General features: G+C 41.7%; 1 protein-coding gene across 8 annotated transcripts in view; it reads left to right on the top strand.

The window, feature by feature from the left end:
- Window positions 1-21,155, top strand: part of phactr4b (phosphatase and actin regulator 4b) — a 28,673-nt gene that overhangs the window by 849 nt on the left and 6,669 nt on the right. For 3 of the 8 annotated variants that reach the window (XM_077526509.1, XM_077526507.1, XM_077526510.1), the window contains exons 2-8: window positions 5,744-5,854; window positions 5,944-5,988; window positions 15,002-15,172; window positions 15,411-15,491; window positions 16,632-17,135; window positions 18,539-18,883; window positions 19,650-19,781. In XM_077526509.1, coding sequence (XP_077382635.1) covers window positions 5,976-5,988; window positions 15,002-15,172; window positions 15,411-15,491; window positions 16,632-17,135; window positions 18,539-18,883; window positions 19,650-19,781 — 1,246 coding nt within the window. In that variant the 5' untranslated portion in view covers window positions 5,744-5,854; window positions 5,944-5,975. Of the gene's footprint in view, window positions 1-296; window positions 464-5,743; window positions 5,855-5,943; window positions 5,989-8,727; window positions 8,951-10,099; window positions 11,013-15,001; window positions 15,173-15,410; window positions 15,492-16,631; window positions 17,136-18,538; window positions 18,884-19,649; window positions 19,782-21,155 lie in introns of those variants that run through there. The other 5 variants (XM_077526508.1, XM_077526505.1, XM_077526506.1 and 2 more) reach the window with 5 other exon arrangements.

Below are 21,155 nucleotides of genomic sequence, written 5' to 3'. Positions count from 1 at the left end.
GATCATTTATTAATTTAGACGACACCGAACTTACTGCATTTTGCAGGAGTTGGGCGTCAAATTGCAGATTTATAAAAGACGCGATCGTAAATTCCTACGGCATAGTGTGTGTACACAGATCCCCGTGTGTGCGCGGGGAAAGTTAATCCTGTTGACAATTCAGTTGAAATGCATCTGCTGAGACAGACATGTTGAGTCAAGTCATTACTGGTCTAAACGCGTTCTTTGAATAATTAGCTGCGTGACGTTTATTCTGAAAAGAACAACCGGATGTTGTCATTTTTCACGTCCGCGGACTTGACCAGTCGTTGCCATTCACTTCAGCTGCATCTCGAGCCCACTTGACGCGAGGACCTCTCGGGCTGAGAGACTACCGGAAGCTTTTCTCCTTCGCACACCCCCGCTTGACAGCCGGCGTTTTAGTCTGAGGCTGAGCTCGCTTTAAATCTCGTCATCCAACCAGGTAATTGTGTACCTTGTCGCGGAAATAAAGCGCTTAACCAGCCACGTCGTTGTGTTTGTAAAGTAGCACGCCATTAACGGCTGATCAGGTGTGTCTGTCTCTCATAGTGTCCACTCTGTCATACAATGTTTTATTCGTCTTTATCCGTTCAAGTGTTGCATTATAAGTCTATGGCTAAATATTGAATGTCATTTGGTTGAATGAGTGTGAACGCGCCACACGTTGTAAGTTGATAGTGTATGTGTTGTTGACTTGTATTCGCTGGTGGCTACGCCTCTTCTCGAACCTTCATATCACCCACTGTTATACCAATATTTCCTCTGGTTTAATGTTCCTCTGGCCTAATAGCTGCTGAAGTCAATTTCCCCCTCAGAGAAAATGTCTATTGGAACTGAAGCTCTTTCCATCCACTTGCAGTCGGACGTTCCCCTGTAATGGGGCCATTAAGAGGCAGCTATGATGGGTGAGCTGTCAGCCGGGCTTGATTGATTCGTACAGATAAAATTTAACCGAGATCGCTAATTAAAAAAGCTATAGGTTTCTTCTCGATCGCCTCTGGACTCAAGACAGCTGGTCAAATGTAGCTGCCCATATCTTATGTAAAGGCTACAGTGGAACCTCAGTTTTTGTGGTTAGTCTATTCCAAAAAGTCAGAGTAAAACCAAACTGTATAAAAACAGAAACAGTATTTCCCATAGGAAAAATGTAATTCAAAATAATCCAGTCTAAGCACTCAAAATATTAACAGGAATACATTTTATGAAGAACAGCTATAGTATACCAATCAGAAATAATGACCAAAGAACTGGATAAATGCACACTAAACATCACTTTTCCTTAAGACTAATGGCACAGGGTTTGACGTTAATATTGGACCGGGGCCAGTGTGCCACTGTGTGTGTGTCTGTCATGGAACACACAAGTTGCTGTGCTACATATGAAGTATCTGGGCGATATTATGAGGAAAGTGTGGATATATTGAATGCCTAGACTCGCTCCCATTCAATTGAATGGACCTGAATGGCGCAGAGCGCAGACTGTTCTGTTTTTACCACTAGCGTTGCTATTTTACCCACTGGTACACATTAAATCATAAATATGGTTAAGAATTGTTGTAAAACTATGTGTGTGCTCTGTATATACCATATTTCTATGACTTGATGGCACGTCTGTGTCGCGCAGGCTTGTGATACGGAAATGGGTTTGTGTGTGCTGGGTGTTTGCGTTTTTTTCAACCACGAACTTGTAAGATGGCTGATGGTTAGTTGGTCTGAGCTGGACATGCAGTGTGAGCGTAGAAAGTCCACATGACTGATGTTGTCTTAATTTTTGATATATTAATATCTTGAATGTTGATACAATAACAATTAATTGGCCAGCCCTAGTAAACAATCTGACAACTTGAAAAAGGATGTTGTGATGACACAAGAAACAAACGCAACTGGTGCATGCTTGACCAAATAAATGGACGCATTTGGATTCGCAATATATTGCTAACTTCAGCAAGTCCAATAATGCGCGGTACATTGCTAACGAGAACTTTATTCATCATAGACGAACTGTGTCGCTGCTGTCATAATACTAAGCAAAAATTTTATTTATTTATTTTATCAGATGAAGAAGTGAGGTGACATTCTGTGTCGCTCTCACCTTTTGAGCAATTATTGCACCCCAAAACACATCTCACCTTTAAGCTTGGTTTCCGAAATATGAAGTTTACCGAAATATCGACAGAGGGAACACAGACAGACATTTGAGAATACTGAACAAAATGCCTTGTATGGGCTCTCAATTCCAGGAAATGAGTCTCGCTGTCACGCGGACAGGTGGATAAGTTTTGTTTAGATCGAAACCGAGGACAAAATTTCGGCGCCAAAAAACCCGGCAAAAATAGAATCATATGGAAACTAGGGCATATGAAAACCAAAGTTCAATTGTATGCATAAGCAACATGTTGCTAACCGGCTAGCTTTAATAGAGTCATGTAAGGAAAGATGTTGTTAAAACAACTTCCACATTTCAGCAACTAAGGTCAACAGGACAAGATTTTGGAATGTCTATGAGAAGTGTATAGTGTCTAAGGCAGTGTTTCTCAATTCCGGTCCTCAGGCCCCCCTAGCCAGCCTGTTTTCAATGTCTCCCAATTGCAATGCAGGTGAGGATCGTTATCAGGCTTCTCTAGAGCTGGCTGATTAGCTGTCATTGGAATCAGCTGCAATGGGAATTGGGAGACATGGAAAACAGGCTGGCTAGGGGGGTCCTAAGGCCCGGAATTGAGAAACTCTGGTCGAAGGTCAGTGTTCTAAATAATAGAAAATGACCTGCCCTCGAACTGTGGACATCGAGGGCCGGAGTGCTGCAGGTTTTGGAGGCATAGAAGATGCCTCCAATCTTCTATGGCATAGAAGATGGTATTTTCCTACCTGTTCTGCATTGCTGTTGTGTATTTCATTGACGGACGGGCAGTTGTGATTAATATTCAGCAAAAGATGATAGAATGTCAGGTCTTCTGTTATGGTTTCTTTGTGCCAATTTTGCTAGGGCTCATTCTGTTCTCCGTGTTCCAGTACTTTTTAAAATTTGAGGCCCATGATATAGAAATGATAAATGCCATCAATGGCACTAAATAATAAGTATATGCAGTTCTATGGTGTGATGGTGGGCCAGAATGTAATGCAGGTGGAGAAACACTAATGAAGAAAAGTTGAACAAAGCACAGAGGAGTATTTTTTGGGCTCCTGATGAAAGTGGGCCGCTGGTCCCTGCGGTGCACGTTTCTTTTCTGGGACGGACTGGGCGATGACGCTCACCTGACCCTGATAGGAAACAACATCCTCAATCATCCATTCTTTTCTGTGAGGGTGGTGGACAGATACTGCTATCTATCTATTATACTTTCTCTGGCCCACAATCAGCTGTTCACCATTTTTGTAAGTATTTGTTCAAAGGTTAAACACCGTTTCGTAGAGGTCTGAGAGTGCACATAATGATTTTCCTTCACTGAGTTGGTAGGTTCCCTGTGTGCCCAAATCCCGAGCCTGGGAGTGTGAAGCAAACTGCTATTTAAGGATGGCATAGCCTAACCAGCTGCTGCCATTTCCTCTCCCGTTGTAATTGAATTAACGCAAGTAAAGTGTAGTGTGGCGAGGGTGTGTGCTCTCCGCAGATGGCTGGTTATACAGTCGCCGCTTTCGGGATTGCTTTGTCATATATGCTTATGCATGCCCGATTGGCTTTTATCTGCCCGATGACTGTGTTTGTGGAGCAGGAGCGGAACAGAAGAGAAAATGCCGTCAGAGTCGTAGATGTGGTTTACTGTATTGATAAAGGCCGTGTCGACATTTTAGCAGATTTCTTTCCGTCAATCTGGGGCAAGTTGATGATCGTATTCATCGTATACATCAATGTCAACAAAATAGGTTGAGTGATGCCAAAGTGCTCTGCCAAGTCGCTTGCTAGTTGACATGCACATTGTGTTGTCACATGATATAGTGACAAAATAACTGTTGTTTTAATACGAGAATATCCCTCCATTTATATACCCTGTTCAGGTTAGCGGAGGGCTGGCGCCTATACCTGATGACTCTGGGTAGAAAGTGTTCGATACACCCTAAAGCTGGTTGTCAGTCACATGCACATGCAGAGAAACGGCTATTCACACTGTCAATAACGCTTAGTGACCATCTAGTTGTTATTGAACATAACATGCATGTGTTTTCAATGTGGGAAGAAGCCGACACAAGTCCGGGACAACCTGCAAACTCGATATACTCTTATGCTAATAATGTGAGTTTAACGAAGAGGAGGCTTTACATAGCATCATATTACAAAATGATATTGACAAGGGAAGTAGGCCAACATCTCGTTTTCATGGACATGGTCTGAAGCTGGCTGTGCGTGAGGCAGGCATTGTTCTGTTTGCACATGTAACATATTTACACAACCTACACGCTCTACACTGGCGTTGGCATGTCATGCAAACAACATTCGTCCAGTGTGGCGGAAAGTACTTTGTGTATGTGTGTCTATTACTTCTATCGCCAAGATTGATTGAATGCTCATTTATGTTTTACGTTAAGTCATTGTAACAGGCTTATGGGGAAGTTCAACTTTGACCTTGCCAGTCAATTGTTTATCTTTAAAGAGAACTAGCAAAGGGGGCATTTATAGGCTACAACTAAAACAGAATTTGGAGCGTGTAGCTGCGTATTATGAGCACTGAGCAGAATCCCCAAAAGACTGTTTTTATATCTAAAAATGAACCAAAGAACTGCTACAGCTTTTCCTCATTTATGAGCTGAGCCACCGAGCCGTGCATTTCTGGTGCATTGAGATTGACAGGCATACTCAAAGTATATGCTCATCTCTTTTTTTAAGGTGGCACTTTACTTGTACTTGTATACATTTATTAACAGCATTTCACTGCATGCCGATCTAAGATATCCTATTTCCCCTTGAATGCTCTGAATAGGACAGCTTTTTCATGTTGAGGGGGAAAAAAAACTTCGGTATCGGTATGGTATCGGCCGATACTGCAAAATTTGGAATCGGGGGGGCCAAAAAAATGGTATTGTAACACTAGTCTATAGTTCTCTTTAAATTTGTGCCAAATGCTTCATTTTTTAACATATGTGCACGGTGATTCTGAGAAAATATTAGGGAATTTTAATTTTGTCGTGTTAAGGCACCACATGATTGCATCATCACAACATCCTGTTTTACCCTATTTGACAAAAGTCTTTTGGACCGAAACCGAAAATGTACTTTATTTTTGGTGGCCAAATTTTCAGTGCACCCCTAGGAAAATATACATGAAATGTATAGTACACTTTTGATTATATGGAATCTTAACTTGACTCTTCTTCAAAAGATTGAAACAAGTTCTGTATTACCTCATCCACAGAAACACGAACAGCTTCAAGTTGTGTTCTCTTGGCATCAGTGCTATAAATACATCATCAAGATGCTTCCTTTGTCATTTTTCCTCCCCTGACGCTTTTGTTCTAATGCAATTTCTAGCTTGTTTTGTAGATAAACGAATCATTTGATTGTTGCTTATTTCCCTTTCCTGACAATTAACATTGCCCCCTCAGTCTGTATTTCATAAATATGACGAAGCGACAACCCTGCTTATCTTTCTACCTTTTTCCATTTGGGATATTAACATACAAATTGCACAATTGTTTAGAATATGTTGAAAGTTTCTGAAGCCGATCCGCATTAATTTTTCATCCTCACTGTCTGGCATACTTTTAATGTCTTCTGCTTTTCTTTGTCTAGGGGGATGAAATGGGCGGAGCTGCAATTGTCTCTATGCTGGCAACCTGACGGAAAGCAATTCAAGATTGCTGCTGAGGAAATCTGCCATCCCCACTCATGACTTTCTGCTGTGTATGTTTACACTTTATTTGTTTTAGACAGCAACATCCTGCCTCCATTTTGACTTGTTTAACTGAAAGTGTGTGTATGTTGTTTTTCAGGAACATTTGATTGGTGTGCCTCAAAATCTGTGATGGAAACTCCTGGTGAGTACTGAGTATCAATATGGACGTTGAGGTTTTGTTAAGTGCTGTGTTAAAGCTGCAGAAAAAGCTGTAGAGCCACTCATTGTGCTGTATATCCACAGTGTTTATGAGGTCTGTCTCGCTTGTGGACACTTTATGAGCCACTCGGGGACACGGCCACACATCTTCAGGGCCTCAGTCTGCGAGTCCATTTGTTCTCTTGTTCTACATTAGCGTCGAGTGCATAGCTGGAGGGCTGTGTCGTTTGAAGTTCATTAGTATGTTTATGTTAGCTTGTTGTCTTGGTGTGTGGTTTAGAAACTCTGAATTTATCTTTACTCATTCAACTTATAAAACGGTATGATTACGGAGGACGATGACTATCTTATTTACTTAGGAGCAAAGTAAAAAACGATGTTTGCAAATATGTTATTTTGATTCAACAAATAAAATGTTTGATATGCGTTTTCTCTCGACAATTAAATCAAGAAAGTTGCTCTAATTCCACAACATGCAAAAACAATCGTTTTTCATATAAATCCATAAATGTCGCTTGAGAACAGAAATTCGTGTACAGTATCTAAATGAGATGCTTGTTTGCCAGGAATAATTACTTTAAAATCGGGCTACTAAAGAACGTTTTTTTAATTTTTTTATTATTATTATTATTTCAGTCAAGCCTTCCCCAGTGACAATGATGAATAACTTCCTGCACCCACTTAACAGTAAAATCTATACAATCCTTCATGTGCAAGAACATTTGAAACAAATGACTCAGCTTCAAAGAATGCACACCTATGTCTGTGTGTGTGTGTGTGTGTGTATGCATATGCACTTTACAACCTAAACGGGCTTCAGTATGCCTGTTTGCTGAAGTCTGGCCCAGTCTTTTATCCAGGTCAGGCCAACAGGTTCTGGGCTCATGCGGATTGGCTCAGCTCTTTCTGGAAGCTGGCCCGGTGTGAAGTCTGTATGTGGGACACAGAAAGAGAAAAGGAACAATGTTGAACACACACACACACTAGCTCACCATCTTTTCGAAGCAGCTGAGAAGCAGCCAAACATTAAGAAAACGCCATCCAGGCATAATGACACAGCTCAGTGCTTAGGAGTCCTGTGAGGCAAACTTGGACAAGGTTTTCTGAAGACACTCAAACATCAGAAGGAAGCAAACCGCATTTTTGGGGCCCACTGCACCCCCTCTGCGTACTGTAGTAGTCTTTGTGCAGTTCCTTTGGTAAACGTTTCAAGTAAGTTAAGTTAATTCTGTTAAGAACAGTCATGAGACACTTGGAGAGGTATGATAAACTGTGTTTGGCTGTAATGAGCAACATGGTAAAACACTCTTACTACTTCTAAACAACGCAATGCTAGATACAAGGTAAACAGTAAGTGATCATCAAATATCTTTTGTCTCATTTTATCACATTCCTCTGACGCTTTGTAACAGGTGTGATTGTGTATGAATCTATGTCTATTGACAGTGTTGAGTTACACAGTTACACTGTCTATCCATTGCACACAAATTAGATTACAAATTTGCAGGCAGGTAAATGAATACTTTGTTTTCCTTTCCGGTAGCATCTTATTTCGTTTCACATGACTACTATCCCTTCCATTTTCGCCAGGCTAAAGAAGCATTGACTGAAGTATGTTAATACACACCGATGCTTTTTTTTTTGCCGATTAGTAGTAGTCAAGGAGGCTGATAACTGATGTTTGGAGCTGGTATTCATTTTCAGTTAAAGGCGGGGTCTTCCATTTTCGCTCAGGAAAATGCACTATATAAATACAGAATTTATACCAATGAACTCCTTCTCAATCTACACCTCTGGGCTTCTGGTAATGTGTGGTGGCGATTTTTTTTTTTTTCCTAAACCCCCACCTCCCCAGCCTGTATTTTCCCATTTTGTGTTTGTTTTGTCAACAGCGGGACGTTTCTGTGGACAGACAGTTGTTTACCCCTCCAGCCAATCGCAGAGCGGGGGGCGTGTCACTCACTGTCGGCAGACGGGACTGGGCGAATTTGTCGCCTGCATGACGTCACTCCCGCGGCAACTTGACAGCACGCATGGATTTTATAAGCTTGTGTGAGTGAACGAGTGGGGGGGAGAAAAAAAAAAACCGTTCTGCGAACTGTCTGTCCACAGAAACGTCCCACTGTTGACAAAACAAACACAAAATGGCAAAATACAGGCTGGGGGCCGTGGGGGGTTAGGAAAAATCACCACCACACATTAACAGAAGCCCAGAGGTGTAAATTGAGAAGGAGTTCATGGGTATACATCCTGTATTTATATAGTGCATTTTCCGGAGTGAAAACGGAAGACAACGCCTTAAAAAAAAATAAAAAAAATTAAAAAATGGGGGGGCGGGGGTTATTTGTGTCAACATTTTTTAAAATATAAATGGCAATCTTGACTTTTTTTGTAATGTGGTAAGGCTGACACCGATATTCGTCAAAACGCCCAATATATGTGCCGATTATCGGTCTTATCCCTATTCCATAGAAAGTCTTGTCTTTTGTGATTTCATGTTTGCTGCATCCATCGCCCTGCATACTGTCAAACACTCGCCCCTGTTTAAAACATAACTCCGCTTTCCCAGGAATGGTTGGCATCTTTCACTGAATACTGACCTGCGCTATGAGCCAATGAGGGAGGGTCAGTCGTGGAGAGGGAGTCCAGCTCCTGCCGGGAGGGGAGGACTTAAGGAGATTGAAAGAAGGAGGAGGGGGTGAGGGGAGTACTGAAAGGAATTGAGGAAGGGTAGACAGCAGGAACACTGAGAAGAAAGAATTTGAGCTTGGGCAGACTTGAGGACTTTTATTGAAGAGTGAGGAAGGAAGGTGCAGCCTCACGTTAGTCCAGGTTGCACATATTTGAACTTGGGACTGGTAGAGGCCCCGCAGGGGGCGTGATCATGGGACAGAGTCTCCGTGTGGAGACCCCGGCTCAGGATCCACTACAACATAACAATGGCGGTGAGTTTCTGGACTTATTCTCCACTTCTGGAAACAAATTTGTCACTTACCTTTAACTGGTTTTTGTGCAGTTGCTGCAAAGAGAGCAAACTCAACGGTTATTAGTTTTTCCGCAAGTACTGCATAGTCGTGCTCTCTTGCTCTCCTCGGTTTCCTCTTCACGTTACCACCACAAGGAATGTTAAATCACTGGGATCACGTGGAGGAATGTCAGCTGTGTTTTCATGTAGTCGTGCACATGTGTGGCGCTCTCATGATAAACATTTCTCTAGTCAAACGGAATCATGAAAAAACATCTTTTAATGGGGCTCATTTGGAATTTAGTGTCTTATTTTTTCATAGTTTAAATTCAACATTGCATTTTTTCCATTTCAAACTATAGAAAGTATAGGTCATTAGGACTGGGTATTGCCAACAACTTCACGAACAATGCGTATCATGATACAGGGTCACGATGTAATACATATTGCAATACATGTGTATTGCGATACATGGCCTTCAAGGCAATGTGTTTTCCGATATTTTACATGACTAAATGCATGAATAAAACAATAAATTATACTTTTACAGCAAAAATGTTTTCCGCCTGTATGCTGCCTGATCGAAATGTGTGCGCACTGCATAGCAAGGAGCAGCTTTCAGAGACGTCCCGGGAAAATTTATGAATGAATGTACAATATTGAGTTTGACGCCTCCGTATCAATATATCTATTGTCAAGAGGTCTGCAACGATATATTTATTTTGATCACAACTACTCTGTTTGTCTGCTCTGGAATCTTATTGATTTAGTTAAAATAAGCTCATTTAAGTGTCGTAATCCTCTCTGCCAATGGTTTGCTAATGCAGTTTGGTGGTTATGTAAGTGATCCGGAAGTATTGGCGAGCAGATTGGCTAAAAGCGGAGGTGATTTTTTTTTTTTTTTTTTTTTTTGGTTCTCAAGCAACAATCTAGTGTGATCACATGCTCACCTGACCAAGGCCGTCATGACTCATGCAACCATGAGGTCAGAGGGAAATCGAAGCTCCCTGGCGTGTGTTTATAGGACCAGTAGGTGTGGCCTCTTGATAGTCACACGCCCCCATGTTTCCTGACTCCGGCGCCTTATCTCTGCAGCTTCTGATTACACAGCACGACAGCCAGAACTCCTGTGTAGTTTTGCACAGACATGTTATACGCGGGCAGGACATTGTTAATGTGTTAACAGGCAGTAGTAATGAGCTTCACCGAGTGAATGAGTGTCACCGGATTGGACCTAGCAGAGCGGTGTGACTGAGCTGCACAGTGGCCTGTGTTGTGGTTTTCCAGGGGAAGAGGTTGTCTTTGTTCTGTCACAGAATCAGGGTGGAGTGCCGTTTCCTCTCTGTGTTTCCAGGCTGCCCCCTTCTACTTTTTGTGCCCCCCCCCCTTACGCCCATTTCCAGTCCCTTGCTCGCTCAACCTAGCCCTGCTCTTCTCACAAAAAATACCTTTTGAGAACTATCTATGAAGAATAACTGGGCTGTTCTTTTTTTTGTTGAATGGGATATCAAATTTGGATTTTTTGTGCTTTAGAAGGATAATTTGATCATCAACAATTTAATTAGGTGAAAATCATTTTCTTCAAAGGATTTAGTCAGTCATCGTTCTCTAATGGATGCCTACTACACGGGCTGAGCAATCGTCACCTCTGCAGTGTCGTGGTGTGTGCTGGCCTGGCACAGCCTGCTTTTATCCTGCTTGGCTGGCTTCAGCTGAGCCACTGTGACTGCACTCGGCCGTGTGACAAACATTTGGACCGCAGGGCAACCGCAGCGATTTACTGGGATATTATGGCACCTGGTCCGAATCCTCCGCTCTGCTGTACAATGCAAATTTCAGCTGGAGCTCCTCGGTGCGGAGACATCCCTTGAACGTCGACCACCTCGAATTAGATTTGACGATTTCCTACGGCTTTTTCTTCTGTAGTGATTCAACTGTTGAGATACATCCAATCATTTGAATTGGGGATCTCTTCTTTCTCATGGCATGCTGTTTTAAAACCCGCCACCATGGAAGCTGGACACTTAACAGCCACTTTCCAGGTAGAAGTATCTCTTTTTCAAGATAAGAATGTCTTTGGGTTTTAAATTAAGACGGGTTCACTCTTTTTGGGATCTGTAAATATGGTATTTGTAATGTATGTGCCTTTGTGCTAATTTCATTTTGTACTGTTTGGTTAGGGTGACCACTGACCAGACATCACGGGTTAAATGGAACATTCCTAATTTTGAGTCTTGTCACGATTCCCGCCAGATTTCGCCAGCCCCAGTGTTTTGTCGCACTTTTACGAACGTTCTGTCCCGTTTTGTAATTAATTTTTTTGTTTTTAGTCCACTCCGGAAGCCAATTGTTTGGGTATGTGAAATTGCTAGCTGGCGTGTTTTCGGCATACTGTAACTAGAACTACTTCCTGATTACGTCTCTAAACATAGGGAAACATAGCCCTACTTAGCCTAATACTGCGGTCGCCGCCAGACCGACCCAATGTAAGCTCAACTCTTCTGGTGGAATAGCTGCAGGGACTGAGCGGGAAAAAAAAAAACTGTCAATCAAGATAGCATTAGCAAAATTAATAACAGAACCAGATTGACTCGCGTTGAAATTTGTTATAAAATACAGTAGTTCCTGGTGAGAATTTCTTTGATTTTCAGTGAAATTGTAGTGTCCCGGTTTTTAATTTTGAAAATCTCGTCACTGACTTGCCACTGCTCTCTCTACTCACCGTTGGCGCAATTCAGTTTGATTAAATCAAATACTAACCTGTATGCCTGATGGTACTATTTCTAAAGTGTGGGACAATGTTAGCCACTGCTTCATTCCACATTCATTGGTCAAACCGAATCATATGACAGCTATAGTCCGTTTGATGACATTTTTATATATACAATATTAAAAAATTGTTACACTTGATTACCTGCTTACGTTGCCTTAGATCTGAATGCTGCAAAATTATAACATTGTTTTCACTGATCTGCAACTGTGGCCATCATGAGAAGTAAATACAGGAAACCCTCATTCTCTTCCATTGCCATTGTTTGTTAGCTTACCTCATTCCAATTCATACCTTCAGTGCAGTGTGGTTTTCGTAGTATCCGGCGATACTATTTTGATTTGAAAAACTAAACCGAGGCCAATAAGCAGGACTGAGCCTGTTGCGTGCAGTGGAAAATCACCATTTGATTACCGAGTGCTGTAATCCATATCAGCATTTCAAGATTTACATTGTTGGAATCAGACTGTAAGGGGGCAAGACGTCCTGTATGTGTGCATGGGACTGGTTGTTTTGAAACGCACATCGGAGGTACACACTATGCCTTCTGAATTCAGCAGCTGCTCTATTGAGAGTGCCAACATTTAACCTCCCAGCATCCTGTTGTTTCATCTGCTCTCAGTATGTTTGTCAATCAAACATTCGGAGAATGTAATCACAGTTGTTGACCAAGTTCATTTTCAACAAGTCCTTCTTCAATGATGCTATGTGCAACATGACTAACAGTCATTTGTGCTGACATAATCCATGTGTGTACTCTTATTTCTCTATTTGGCCGGTGAGGGCTGGAAAACTGATAAGGTACTAGTCTCCGCCACACCAAGGAATGTTTGTGAACTCTCACTGAACGTCAGAGTCAGACCTCTCTTGTTAACTGTGGGTATGTGGAGTGTCCATGAGCTCTCAGCATCACCCTGCCAAAGCACACTCAGTCCTCGAGACCACTGAGCTAAAGATAATAACTGTCTTGAGTAAGAAGAATACTGTTTGTACTTTTTGTAGAGGCAACAGATGACCTTGGTTGAAATTGCCAGATTACTGTGGCCTCAACTGGAGCGCTATTGTTCTCTAGTTGCACATTTTGTGCGTTCAAGCCTTGTGTACATTTATTACCCCTGCTAGGTATTAAACACCTTGTTTGTAGCAAGTCTCAATCAAACACAAATTATTGACAATGCACAGCACAAAAACAAATGCACGTGTTCTGCACTCAGTAATTTTACAGTGTCCCCCCCCCCCGAAACGTAGTTAAGTTCAGGTTCTCTCACAGTTTTCGTTGCTACTTTATTCTACCGTATCGTGTTCACTTGAACTTGGTATTTCCTTTCCCTATGATGTGGATGACAGTCAGATCTATGTCCTGCTGAGCAAAAAGGACTCTTTCTCCTTAAGGCCACTTTTGTCCTGTATGCAGGAAATCAAGGCCTGGATGGCACTGAATTTCTTGAAATTCAGTGAAAAGAAAACAAGCTATGGTGTTTTTTTCTCAGTAGCCTATTTAAATCCCACCCCATTGACTTTGGCAATCGGCACTCTGGCTGGCGCCTTATGTAAAGCCAGCACTTGCGAACTTGGGGTTTAAATTGGCCACTGATTTATAAAGTGAACTGGCAAATTGGTGCTGTTGTTAAATCCGTATTTTTTCATTTTAGGCAGCTGGGCATTGTTAAGCCTCTTCTCTCTGAACAGCACTTAGAAACAGTAATCCATGCCTTCGTTATATCTTGGCTGGATTACTGTACTGCACTTTATTTTGGAGTCAACCAGTCCTCTCTCAAGCGTCTTCAGCTGTTCCAAAATGCTGTTGCTTGCCTACTAACTGGAGCTTGTAAGAGGGAGCATATAACTCCAAGTCTGCCCACTCTTCATTGGTTCCCTGTACATTTTAGAGTTCATTTTAATATTTTGTTTTCAAATCTTTAAATGGTCTTGTCCCACTTTGCCTCTCTGAGCGTCTCCAATTCCTACAAACCTGCCCGTTGCCTCAGGTCAGCGGACCAGACGCTACTGGAGGTACCAAGGACCAAGCGGAGGCTCAGAGAGGCTCAAGCCTTTTCCGTTGTCAGTCTCTCTCTTTGGAATGAAAAGTCATCTTAAAACAAATTATTATTCTTTGATGGTTGTTTTTAAAGTGCTCTATAAATGAAGTTGTTGATGAAATGCAACTTACTTTTGACCAAAATATCTTTTCCTGTTATTCTTCTTCTTCTTAAAAAAAAACAAAAAACAAAAAAAAAACATTTGTACCATAAAATTGAGGACTTTAATTTTGCCAAATGTAATTACAAGACTATTCATTATGCACTTAATCCTTTGGTCCCTGAACAGCGCTTTGGGAAGGTGCAATGAAACGTTTGAAAGCGCTATATAAATAAACTCAACTCAACTTTATAAAGCGCTTTAAGAACAGGCATTGCTGTATACAAAGTTCCGTACATAAACATAAATATTGGTTTTGCAGTAAAGAATAAGGTAAAACAAGAACAAAGCAAACATTTTGATTTTTTTTTTTTGACTTGACTTGACGTTCAACAATGTTCAGAAATCTTATTTGATGTGCCCATGAGAGCAGCTAGCCATTTTGAATCAGTGTTGCAAAAAAAAAAAAAAAAAAAAGCCCCTAAACAGAAAAACGTACTCAGACGGAATCCTTTGCTGCTGAAATTAGTTGAGGCCTGGCTGTAGTGCTCTGTATTAGTCTGATGGGGTATCATAAATGCTAAAGAAAGTAACACTTGGGCACATTGTACGATTTAGGAAATATGTGTGACCTTTGAGGTTTAATTTCAGTATTAACTCATTCACCGCCATTGATGTGTATATCCGTCAATGGCAGTGAATGAGTTAAGTCAATTCCGTTCCCATTGACGTGTATATCCGTCAATGGCAGTGAATGAGTTAATGTGGGTTTTTGTCAAAGCTGTAAAACAAGAGTTGGGTGTTTATTTGATTGCGAGATTACACACAGCTGATATACAAAAGAAACTTTGTTTGGGTTTTCAGTAAGGCAAAATCGGCTTGCCTTGTTCTATCTTGACTGCTAATTTGTATCACATTATTGCTTCTATTATTGTGGCATGGCTCAGTGGTAGAGTGATCATTTCCCAATCCTGAGGTTATGGGTTCACTCCTTGTGACCATGTCGAAGTGTCTTTGAGCAAGATACTGAACCCCCACCTGGTGTGCCATCAGTAGGTGAATCGCTTTTGATAGGTGGAAAAAGTGCTATATAAGTGAAAGACCATTTACCGTTTATTTCAGACGATGAAAGTGAGCAGCAACAGAGCACGATGGTGGGAGAGGCGAGCAGCACGGGAGACAGCACCCCTCCCCCGAAGCGCAAGGGCAAGTTCTCTAGTCTTGGCAAGATCTTCAAGCCATGGAAGTGGCGCAAGAAGAAAAGCAGCGAGAAATTCAAGGAAGCATCCGAAGGTTTGTGGTTTTAATTCTCTTTGGAGAGACCACTGCTCTCCCATACCCTTCCCACTTCGCTTTTTAAACCCCACAAAAAAATGCATGGTCCAATTTACCATAATTGCAGTCCAGGTTGAACAGACAATAAGTGCTAATGGATGCCATTTTGTTATTCCAAACTTGCATCGTTGAACATGCAATTGATAAATGAATATCTTCTGTAATGTGCTGCCATATATCTTTGTCGATATGGCAGAACTGGAGCGAAGGATGTCGACAAGGCGTACCCGGCAAGAGCTTATAGATCAGGGAGTGCTGAAAGAAGTTCCCGAAAACGGTACATGTTCTCTGATTCATCTGATCTTTGCACAGCAGTGTCTGTATCCACTGTATCTAGTGTAGCACTGCTGGGGCTGTCACACCCACACAGTCGGCAAAGTGAAGTCATGATTACATAATGACAGGAACACTGTACTCCCATCCAGCAGGTGACTGAGACATATTTAGAAAATGTCAAATGTCCTTTCACCTTGTTTGATGCCTTGTTTTTAAAAGTAGTGAAACATGTGTTTTAATAATAAGGCTCTCCAGAGCCGAGAAAGTGGAACAAATGGTGCCCTGCAGCAAAGTGGTTTTGAAAGGGGCATGTGCAATCATAATGCAGGGCCCCGCTGTTCTGCGGAAGACCATTTATTAAATCTACAGCTGCTCCTTCATCACACCAACCCACACTCGCACACTGTTGCCTACATGGCCAGGCTTTTGTGATGGGGAAAAGGATTGGAACCATTGATTATTTTCTTTAATAAGCTGTGGTAGCCTGAAGGCATGTTTGTTAAATGACTAAAGTGTCAATCTAATTTACACATCACTTCTCATTCCGACAAAGCAGTCAATGAAGCATGTAAAACTCTACAGGTAGATTAAGTTCAACATGTAGGCTATGGATGGCTTAATGACTACATTTACTTGATCGTCCATAACTTCCCATTATTGATGTTGTGTTGTTCAACAGCCTGTGGTCGTTGCAGCTAAATTGTGTATTCCATTTTAATGACTTAAAGGGGAAGTCAACCGTTCCATGTCGGCCATTTTGCCACTTGCTGTTGACTGAAGATGACATCACAGGACTCGGGCAACGCCCAGTCACAGCTCACCTGTTTTCTGAAGCTGAGCTGTGATTGGTTGTTACCTGAGCGACTGTAATAATTTCACTCGACAGCAAATGGCAAAATGAAAAAAATGCTGGATTTTCCTGCTTAACTCATATTCCACTAACACAATATTAAGCAGAACCCCCTATTTACACTGGTGGGACCTATTATTGTCAAGAACATTCTTTTGGGGTTGACTTCCCCTTTTAAGCATCAATCAATTCCACATAGCTGCCAATTGATTGAATTATTATGCCTCTCTTCATGTTATATTTTCCCTGAAAGCCAAATGAAGGAAAGATTAACATTTTGTCCTCCTTTAGATAAAGATGGAGCGGCACAAAGCCTGAAGCAGCCCTTCGTGAAGAACGGCCACACTCTGCCTGTGAGCGGAGGAGGAGGGGTCGGCGCTGGAAGGAGCAACCCGGCCCGAGTGCACTCTGATTCAGACTTCAGGATAAACCCTACTTGGCTGGCCCATTCGGACGACCACAGGGGTCGATCTCCCCCAGATGGAGAACGCCGAAGAGTTTCTAGCTCCAGGGGTTCCGGCCCCCCGGAAGAAGGGCAGAGAGGAAGCGGGGTGATGGTACCTCGTGGACATGGGGAGACAGAGTGGAAGTCAAACACCACGTGGCAAGGACAGATTCACAATCAGATGGATGAAGGCAGAAGTGGAGGCCAGTTTCACCCTGAAGATGGACAAAGGAGGTCTGGGCTGCAGAAAGCCCCTTCAGAGGAAGGCAGGAGGAGTCGACCGGCTGATGTAGACTGGAAGCCTACACTCCCCCGACATGCGTCTGCTGAAGAGGGAAGGACCCGTAGAGGTGAGTCACGTATGCCACCCCCTCACTCCCTGCTATCGCATTATTCCTGGAAAGGAATGTAGAAGTTTTACATAATGACATCATGCATCTGTTTTAAAGCTTTGTAGCGTGCTTTGCTGGTGCTGTCCTCTCAGAGACGAGCTTCAGATGGCTCCCTAGAGTCCTGCTCCATCTTCTTATTCAGGAACATTGGGGAATAGCTCGTTCTCTCATCTCCTCTCCTAATTAACGTGGCACAATCCGTATACTCTTCATTGCCCTTTAATGCTAACGTTGTAAAGACGCTGTGATAAGTGGCGAAGCAGCACAGTTAATCAATTTTAAGCAACATTACACTTTGTGAAACGGTGACACTGTAAGTGCTCTTTCAGAGGCAGGTTGTCACTCATCTCACAGAGGAACCACTTAAAAAAAACATTCTTGTTCTGCGTGCTTGTACACCTGAGTTCCAATCGAGAAGATCCATATGTGAAGTTGGATTCTTACAGTGAGATTTTGTTTTTTAAAAATTAGCGAAACATTGCATGCAGATGACAACCGGCCCAAAATTACAACTGCAGAGGCTTGTCTATGAATAAATACAGTCATCAGAAATGTTTGAGTTACAGCTTTGATATGATGTGGGAGTTGCCAAAGAATGTGGGATGACTCGGATATGTTTGGGGCTGGCTGAGGGTGGTGTTAGTGTGTGGTAATTACAGCCACCTTCGCTGTTTATCGTCGCTGCTGATCCCGAAATAATGCATTTCTAAATCAAGTGCGATCACAGTGCATGCTTGGAGTGGTGAAACAGCAGCAAATAGCACACTGCAGTGTCGCTCAACATTGCAGCTCAAGTTGAAGCGGGGAAAAAAAAAATTCTATGCAGTCCCACTAGTCTAAATAAGGTATTCTGATTTAATATTGCATTAGTGGAATATGAGTTAAGTAGCAAAATCCAGCAGTTTTTATCAATCTCAAAAGCCGGCCATTTTGCCATTTGCTGTCGAGTGAAAATGACATCACAGTTGCTCAGGGCTCAGGCAACGACCAATCACAGCCTACCTGTTTTCTGAAGCTCAGCCGTGATTGGTTGTTACCTGAGCCCCGAGCAACTGTGATGTCATCTTCAGTCGACAGCAAGTGGCAAAACGGCCATCCACTAAGATGGATAAAAATAACTCATATTCCACAAAGGTAATATTAATCAAAATGTCATGTTTACACTGGTCACACATAACATTATTGTCAAGAAATGTTTAAGATTGACTTCCTTTTTAAGATGATTTCAAAATGGAATTCAAGAATGGGGTGTTTGTTTACCTTCATTACCTTGAAAATATAGATGAAATCGTAACTGGATTCTGGGTAATGTTGAAAAATAAATTATGCAATGTTCCATCAAAGATGTCTTGTTTTCATAGAGTCAGACAGCCATTTTGTCCCTGAACCTGAAGCACCGAAGGACACTCTTCGTGAACCTCTGCCGCCGAAACAGTCCGTCATGCCTCCAAAATGGTTGATAAGCTCTACGCCTGAGCCAGGCAGCGAGGGGCCACCTCGCACCCCATCGAACCACAACTCGGCCCAGTACCCATCCCTGTCTGCCTCCGCGAGTACTGCACCCAAGCCTACAAGGAACGTCTCCTCTGTGGGTGCGACCACACAGCAGTCTTCATCTGCAGGCTTGTCGTCCGTCGCTCAGGGCACAAAGCAGCCACCTCTGCCTCCGCCCAAGCCGGTAAACAGGGGCAACCCTGGCATGCTGGGTAAGGTTTGCTCAGTTGTTCTTGCACATATTCCCCAAGATAATGACTTGATCAGGTTTATTAGAAGTTACAAATGTGCTGGCTATTCAAAATAAACACAAAAAGAAATACATCTTTTTTTTTTTTTTCTTTTTTTTTTGACCAATTAAGTGAAATTAGATCATTCCTTGTTAGACCTGATCATCTTTGTTGCAGCAGACTGGTTTGGAGGTGCCTGAATGAATCTAAACATTTGTGTATTTTTTCACCAGCTAATGACTTGTGCCACCAGGCCTATTGTAGCTGCAACGGTTCAGAGACACTTGTGAGTGCGAGCTTCAGCTCACAAGGCTGCAGTTCAGTGGCGGTTGTTATTCCGCAAGTTTGTTTCTTAAGGGATTGCTCCCAAATTTCCGTTGGAGTGAGGCTGTTTGCTTTGAATCATTGTTGTGAATCTTGATGATGGTTCAACTTCACACATTTTGGTAGTGTGCGTGGGCAACTTGTCTGGCATGATGTGCTGTGAGATGTTTTAGCGGATGCACAGAAGTCATTTGGCAATTTGGACAAATATAAAACAATCTGTCTCACTTTATTGCCATACTGCGAGACTATTTAAAATAAAAACAAATATTGAGAACATGTTTTCTAGGTGTTGATGGTATTACTGAGAACTTGCTGGCATTTTAAATGGGGCTGACAGTGTCCTATACATAAACCCTGCAGCCATGTACCCGCAGTCATTAAAAAAAAGTCGAGCTGAAGGCCTCCATCTCCTCCTTGTTAGTCTCCGCCCTACAGGGTGGCGAGCACGCACAGCTTCCGCTCTACTGGTCCTGCTGGAAGCGAGAGTGCGAGTATGATGTCTATCTGTCCCTGCCTGTCTACCTGTGCCGGCGGGCTGGAGGCCTGCGCTCAGGTAAAAGGATGCGATCTGGTATCTGTAAGCAGGCTGCCCGTGTCTCAACTCCCCCACTCCCTTTCAGAGTCTGCATTCTTCATCATATGGCGTCTTTTCAAGCTGTCCACGTATCTTCTTCCTAATGTCTTCTTTTCCTGATGGACCTTGTTTGCGTCACCTTCAATGTGATTTAGGCTCCACAAGTTGCATGGCCGTCATGAGCAGACGATGTGTGCGCTGTTTGCTTCATGTATATAATAGGGAAATGCTGTAGTAGTTGAGCGTATTTAGTTTGGTACTCGCCGATGGCATGTGAATGAGAGCGAGTCTTTAGCGGGTCTCTGGCCTGCTTTCAATGCATCAATGGAATTTTAAGGATGTAATCCGCTCAACTCTGCTGCTCAAATGGGATGGAGATGAATGAATGGACAATAAAGACTAGAATAATGGTTGACTTAGGGCTGTGCAATGAATCGAAATGTAATTACAATTTCAATTATTACACTCTGCAATTACGAAATCAGCATAATTGTAAAATAAAAGATTAATCCTATTTTTTTTTAGTTGTTTAAATTTATACATTTGTGCCTTTTTTATTTTAAAATAACTAAGAAACTAATAAATTTTATTTCATCCAAAACAAACTTTCATAATTAGTGTTTCAAAGAATTTTATTTGTCTTAATAATTTTTTTTGTATTTTACGTTCATTTTCCTGTTTTGTACCAAAAAAATAAACGATCGTCCTACTGCACAGCGCACCTGCTGCACTCCAACTTCAAGTTTTTGCTAACATAAATAAATAAATATATATTATTATAAATTATATTCGGTCCAAAAGGAACTTACATAATTATAGTATTTTTTTTTTTTTTTTTTAAATTGGTCTTAATATTTCTTAAATGTGTTAACATTTTCTTGTTTTGTACCAAAAAATATGATTGTCCACTCCTGCTGCACTCCAACTTCAAGTTTTTGCCAAAATAAATAAATAAAGAAATAAATATTATCAATATATACTATTTTAAATTTCCTTTGGTCCAAAAGGAACTTACATAATTATAGTGGGTTTATATATATATATATATATATATATATATAAGGGGTGTTTAAAAAAATCGATTCGGCAATATATCGCGATACTACAGCACGCAATTCTCGAATCGATTCAATAGGCAGCCTAATCGATTTTTTAACATCCATTTTTGATGAAAAAATATTCAACAAAATGTCTAACTTTCACACCTTAAGCATGGAAGAATGTTATATTAATGGAACATTAAGCCTTAATATTTGATTTCAATGCTGTTCTAACATGGAAAAGGTTAGAACCTGTTTGTTAAATACAGTGTCTCAGTTATAAAACTGAAGTTTCAGATCAATAAATAATACA

Source organism: Festucalex cinctus, chromosome 7 (assembly GCF_051991245.1).
Source record: "Festucalex cinctus isolate MCC-2025b chromosome 7, RoL_Fcin_1.0, whole genome shotgun sequence".
Classification (NCBI taxonomy): Eukaryota; Metazoa; Chordata; class Actinopteri; order Syngnathiformes; family Syngnathidae; genus Festucalex; species Festucalex cinctus.
Note: the sequence above shows the minus strand (reverse complement) of the source record. Positions and strands in the feature narration are given on the sequence as shown.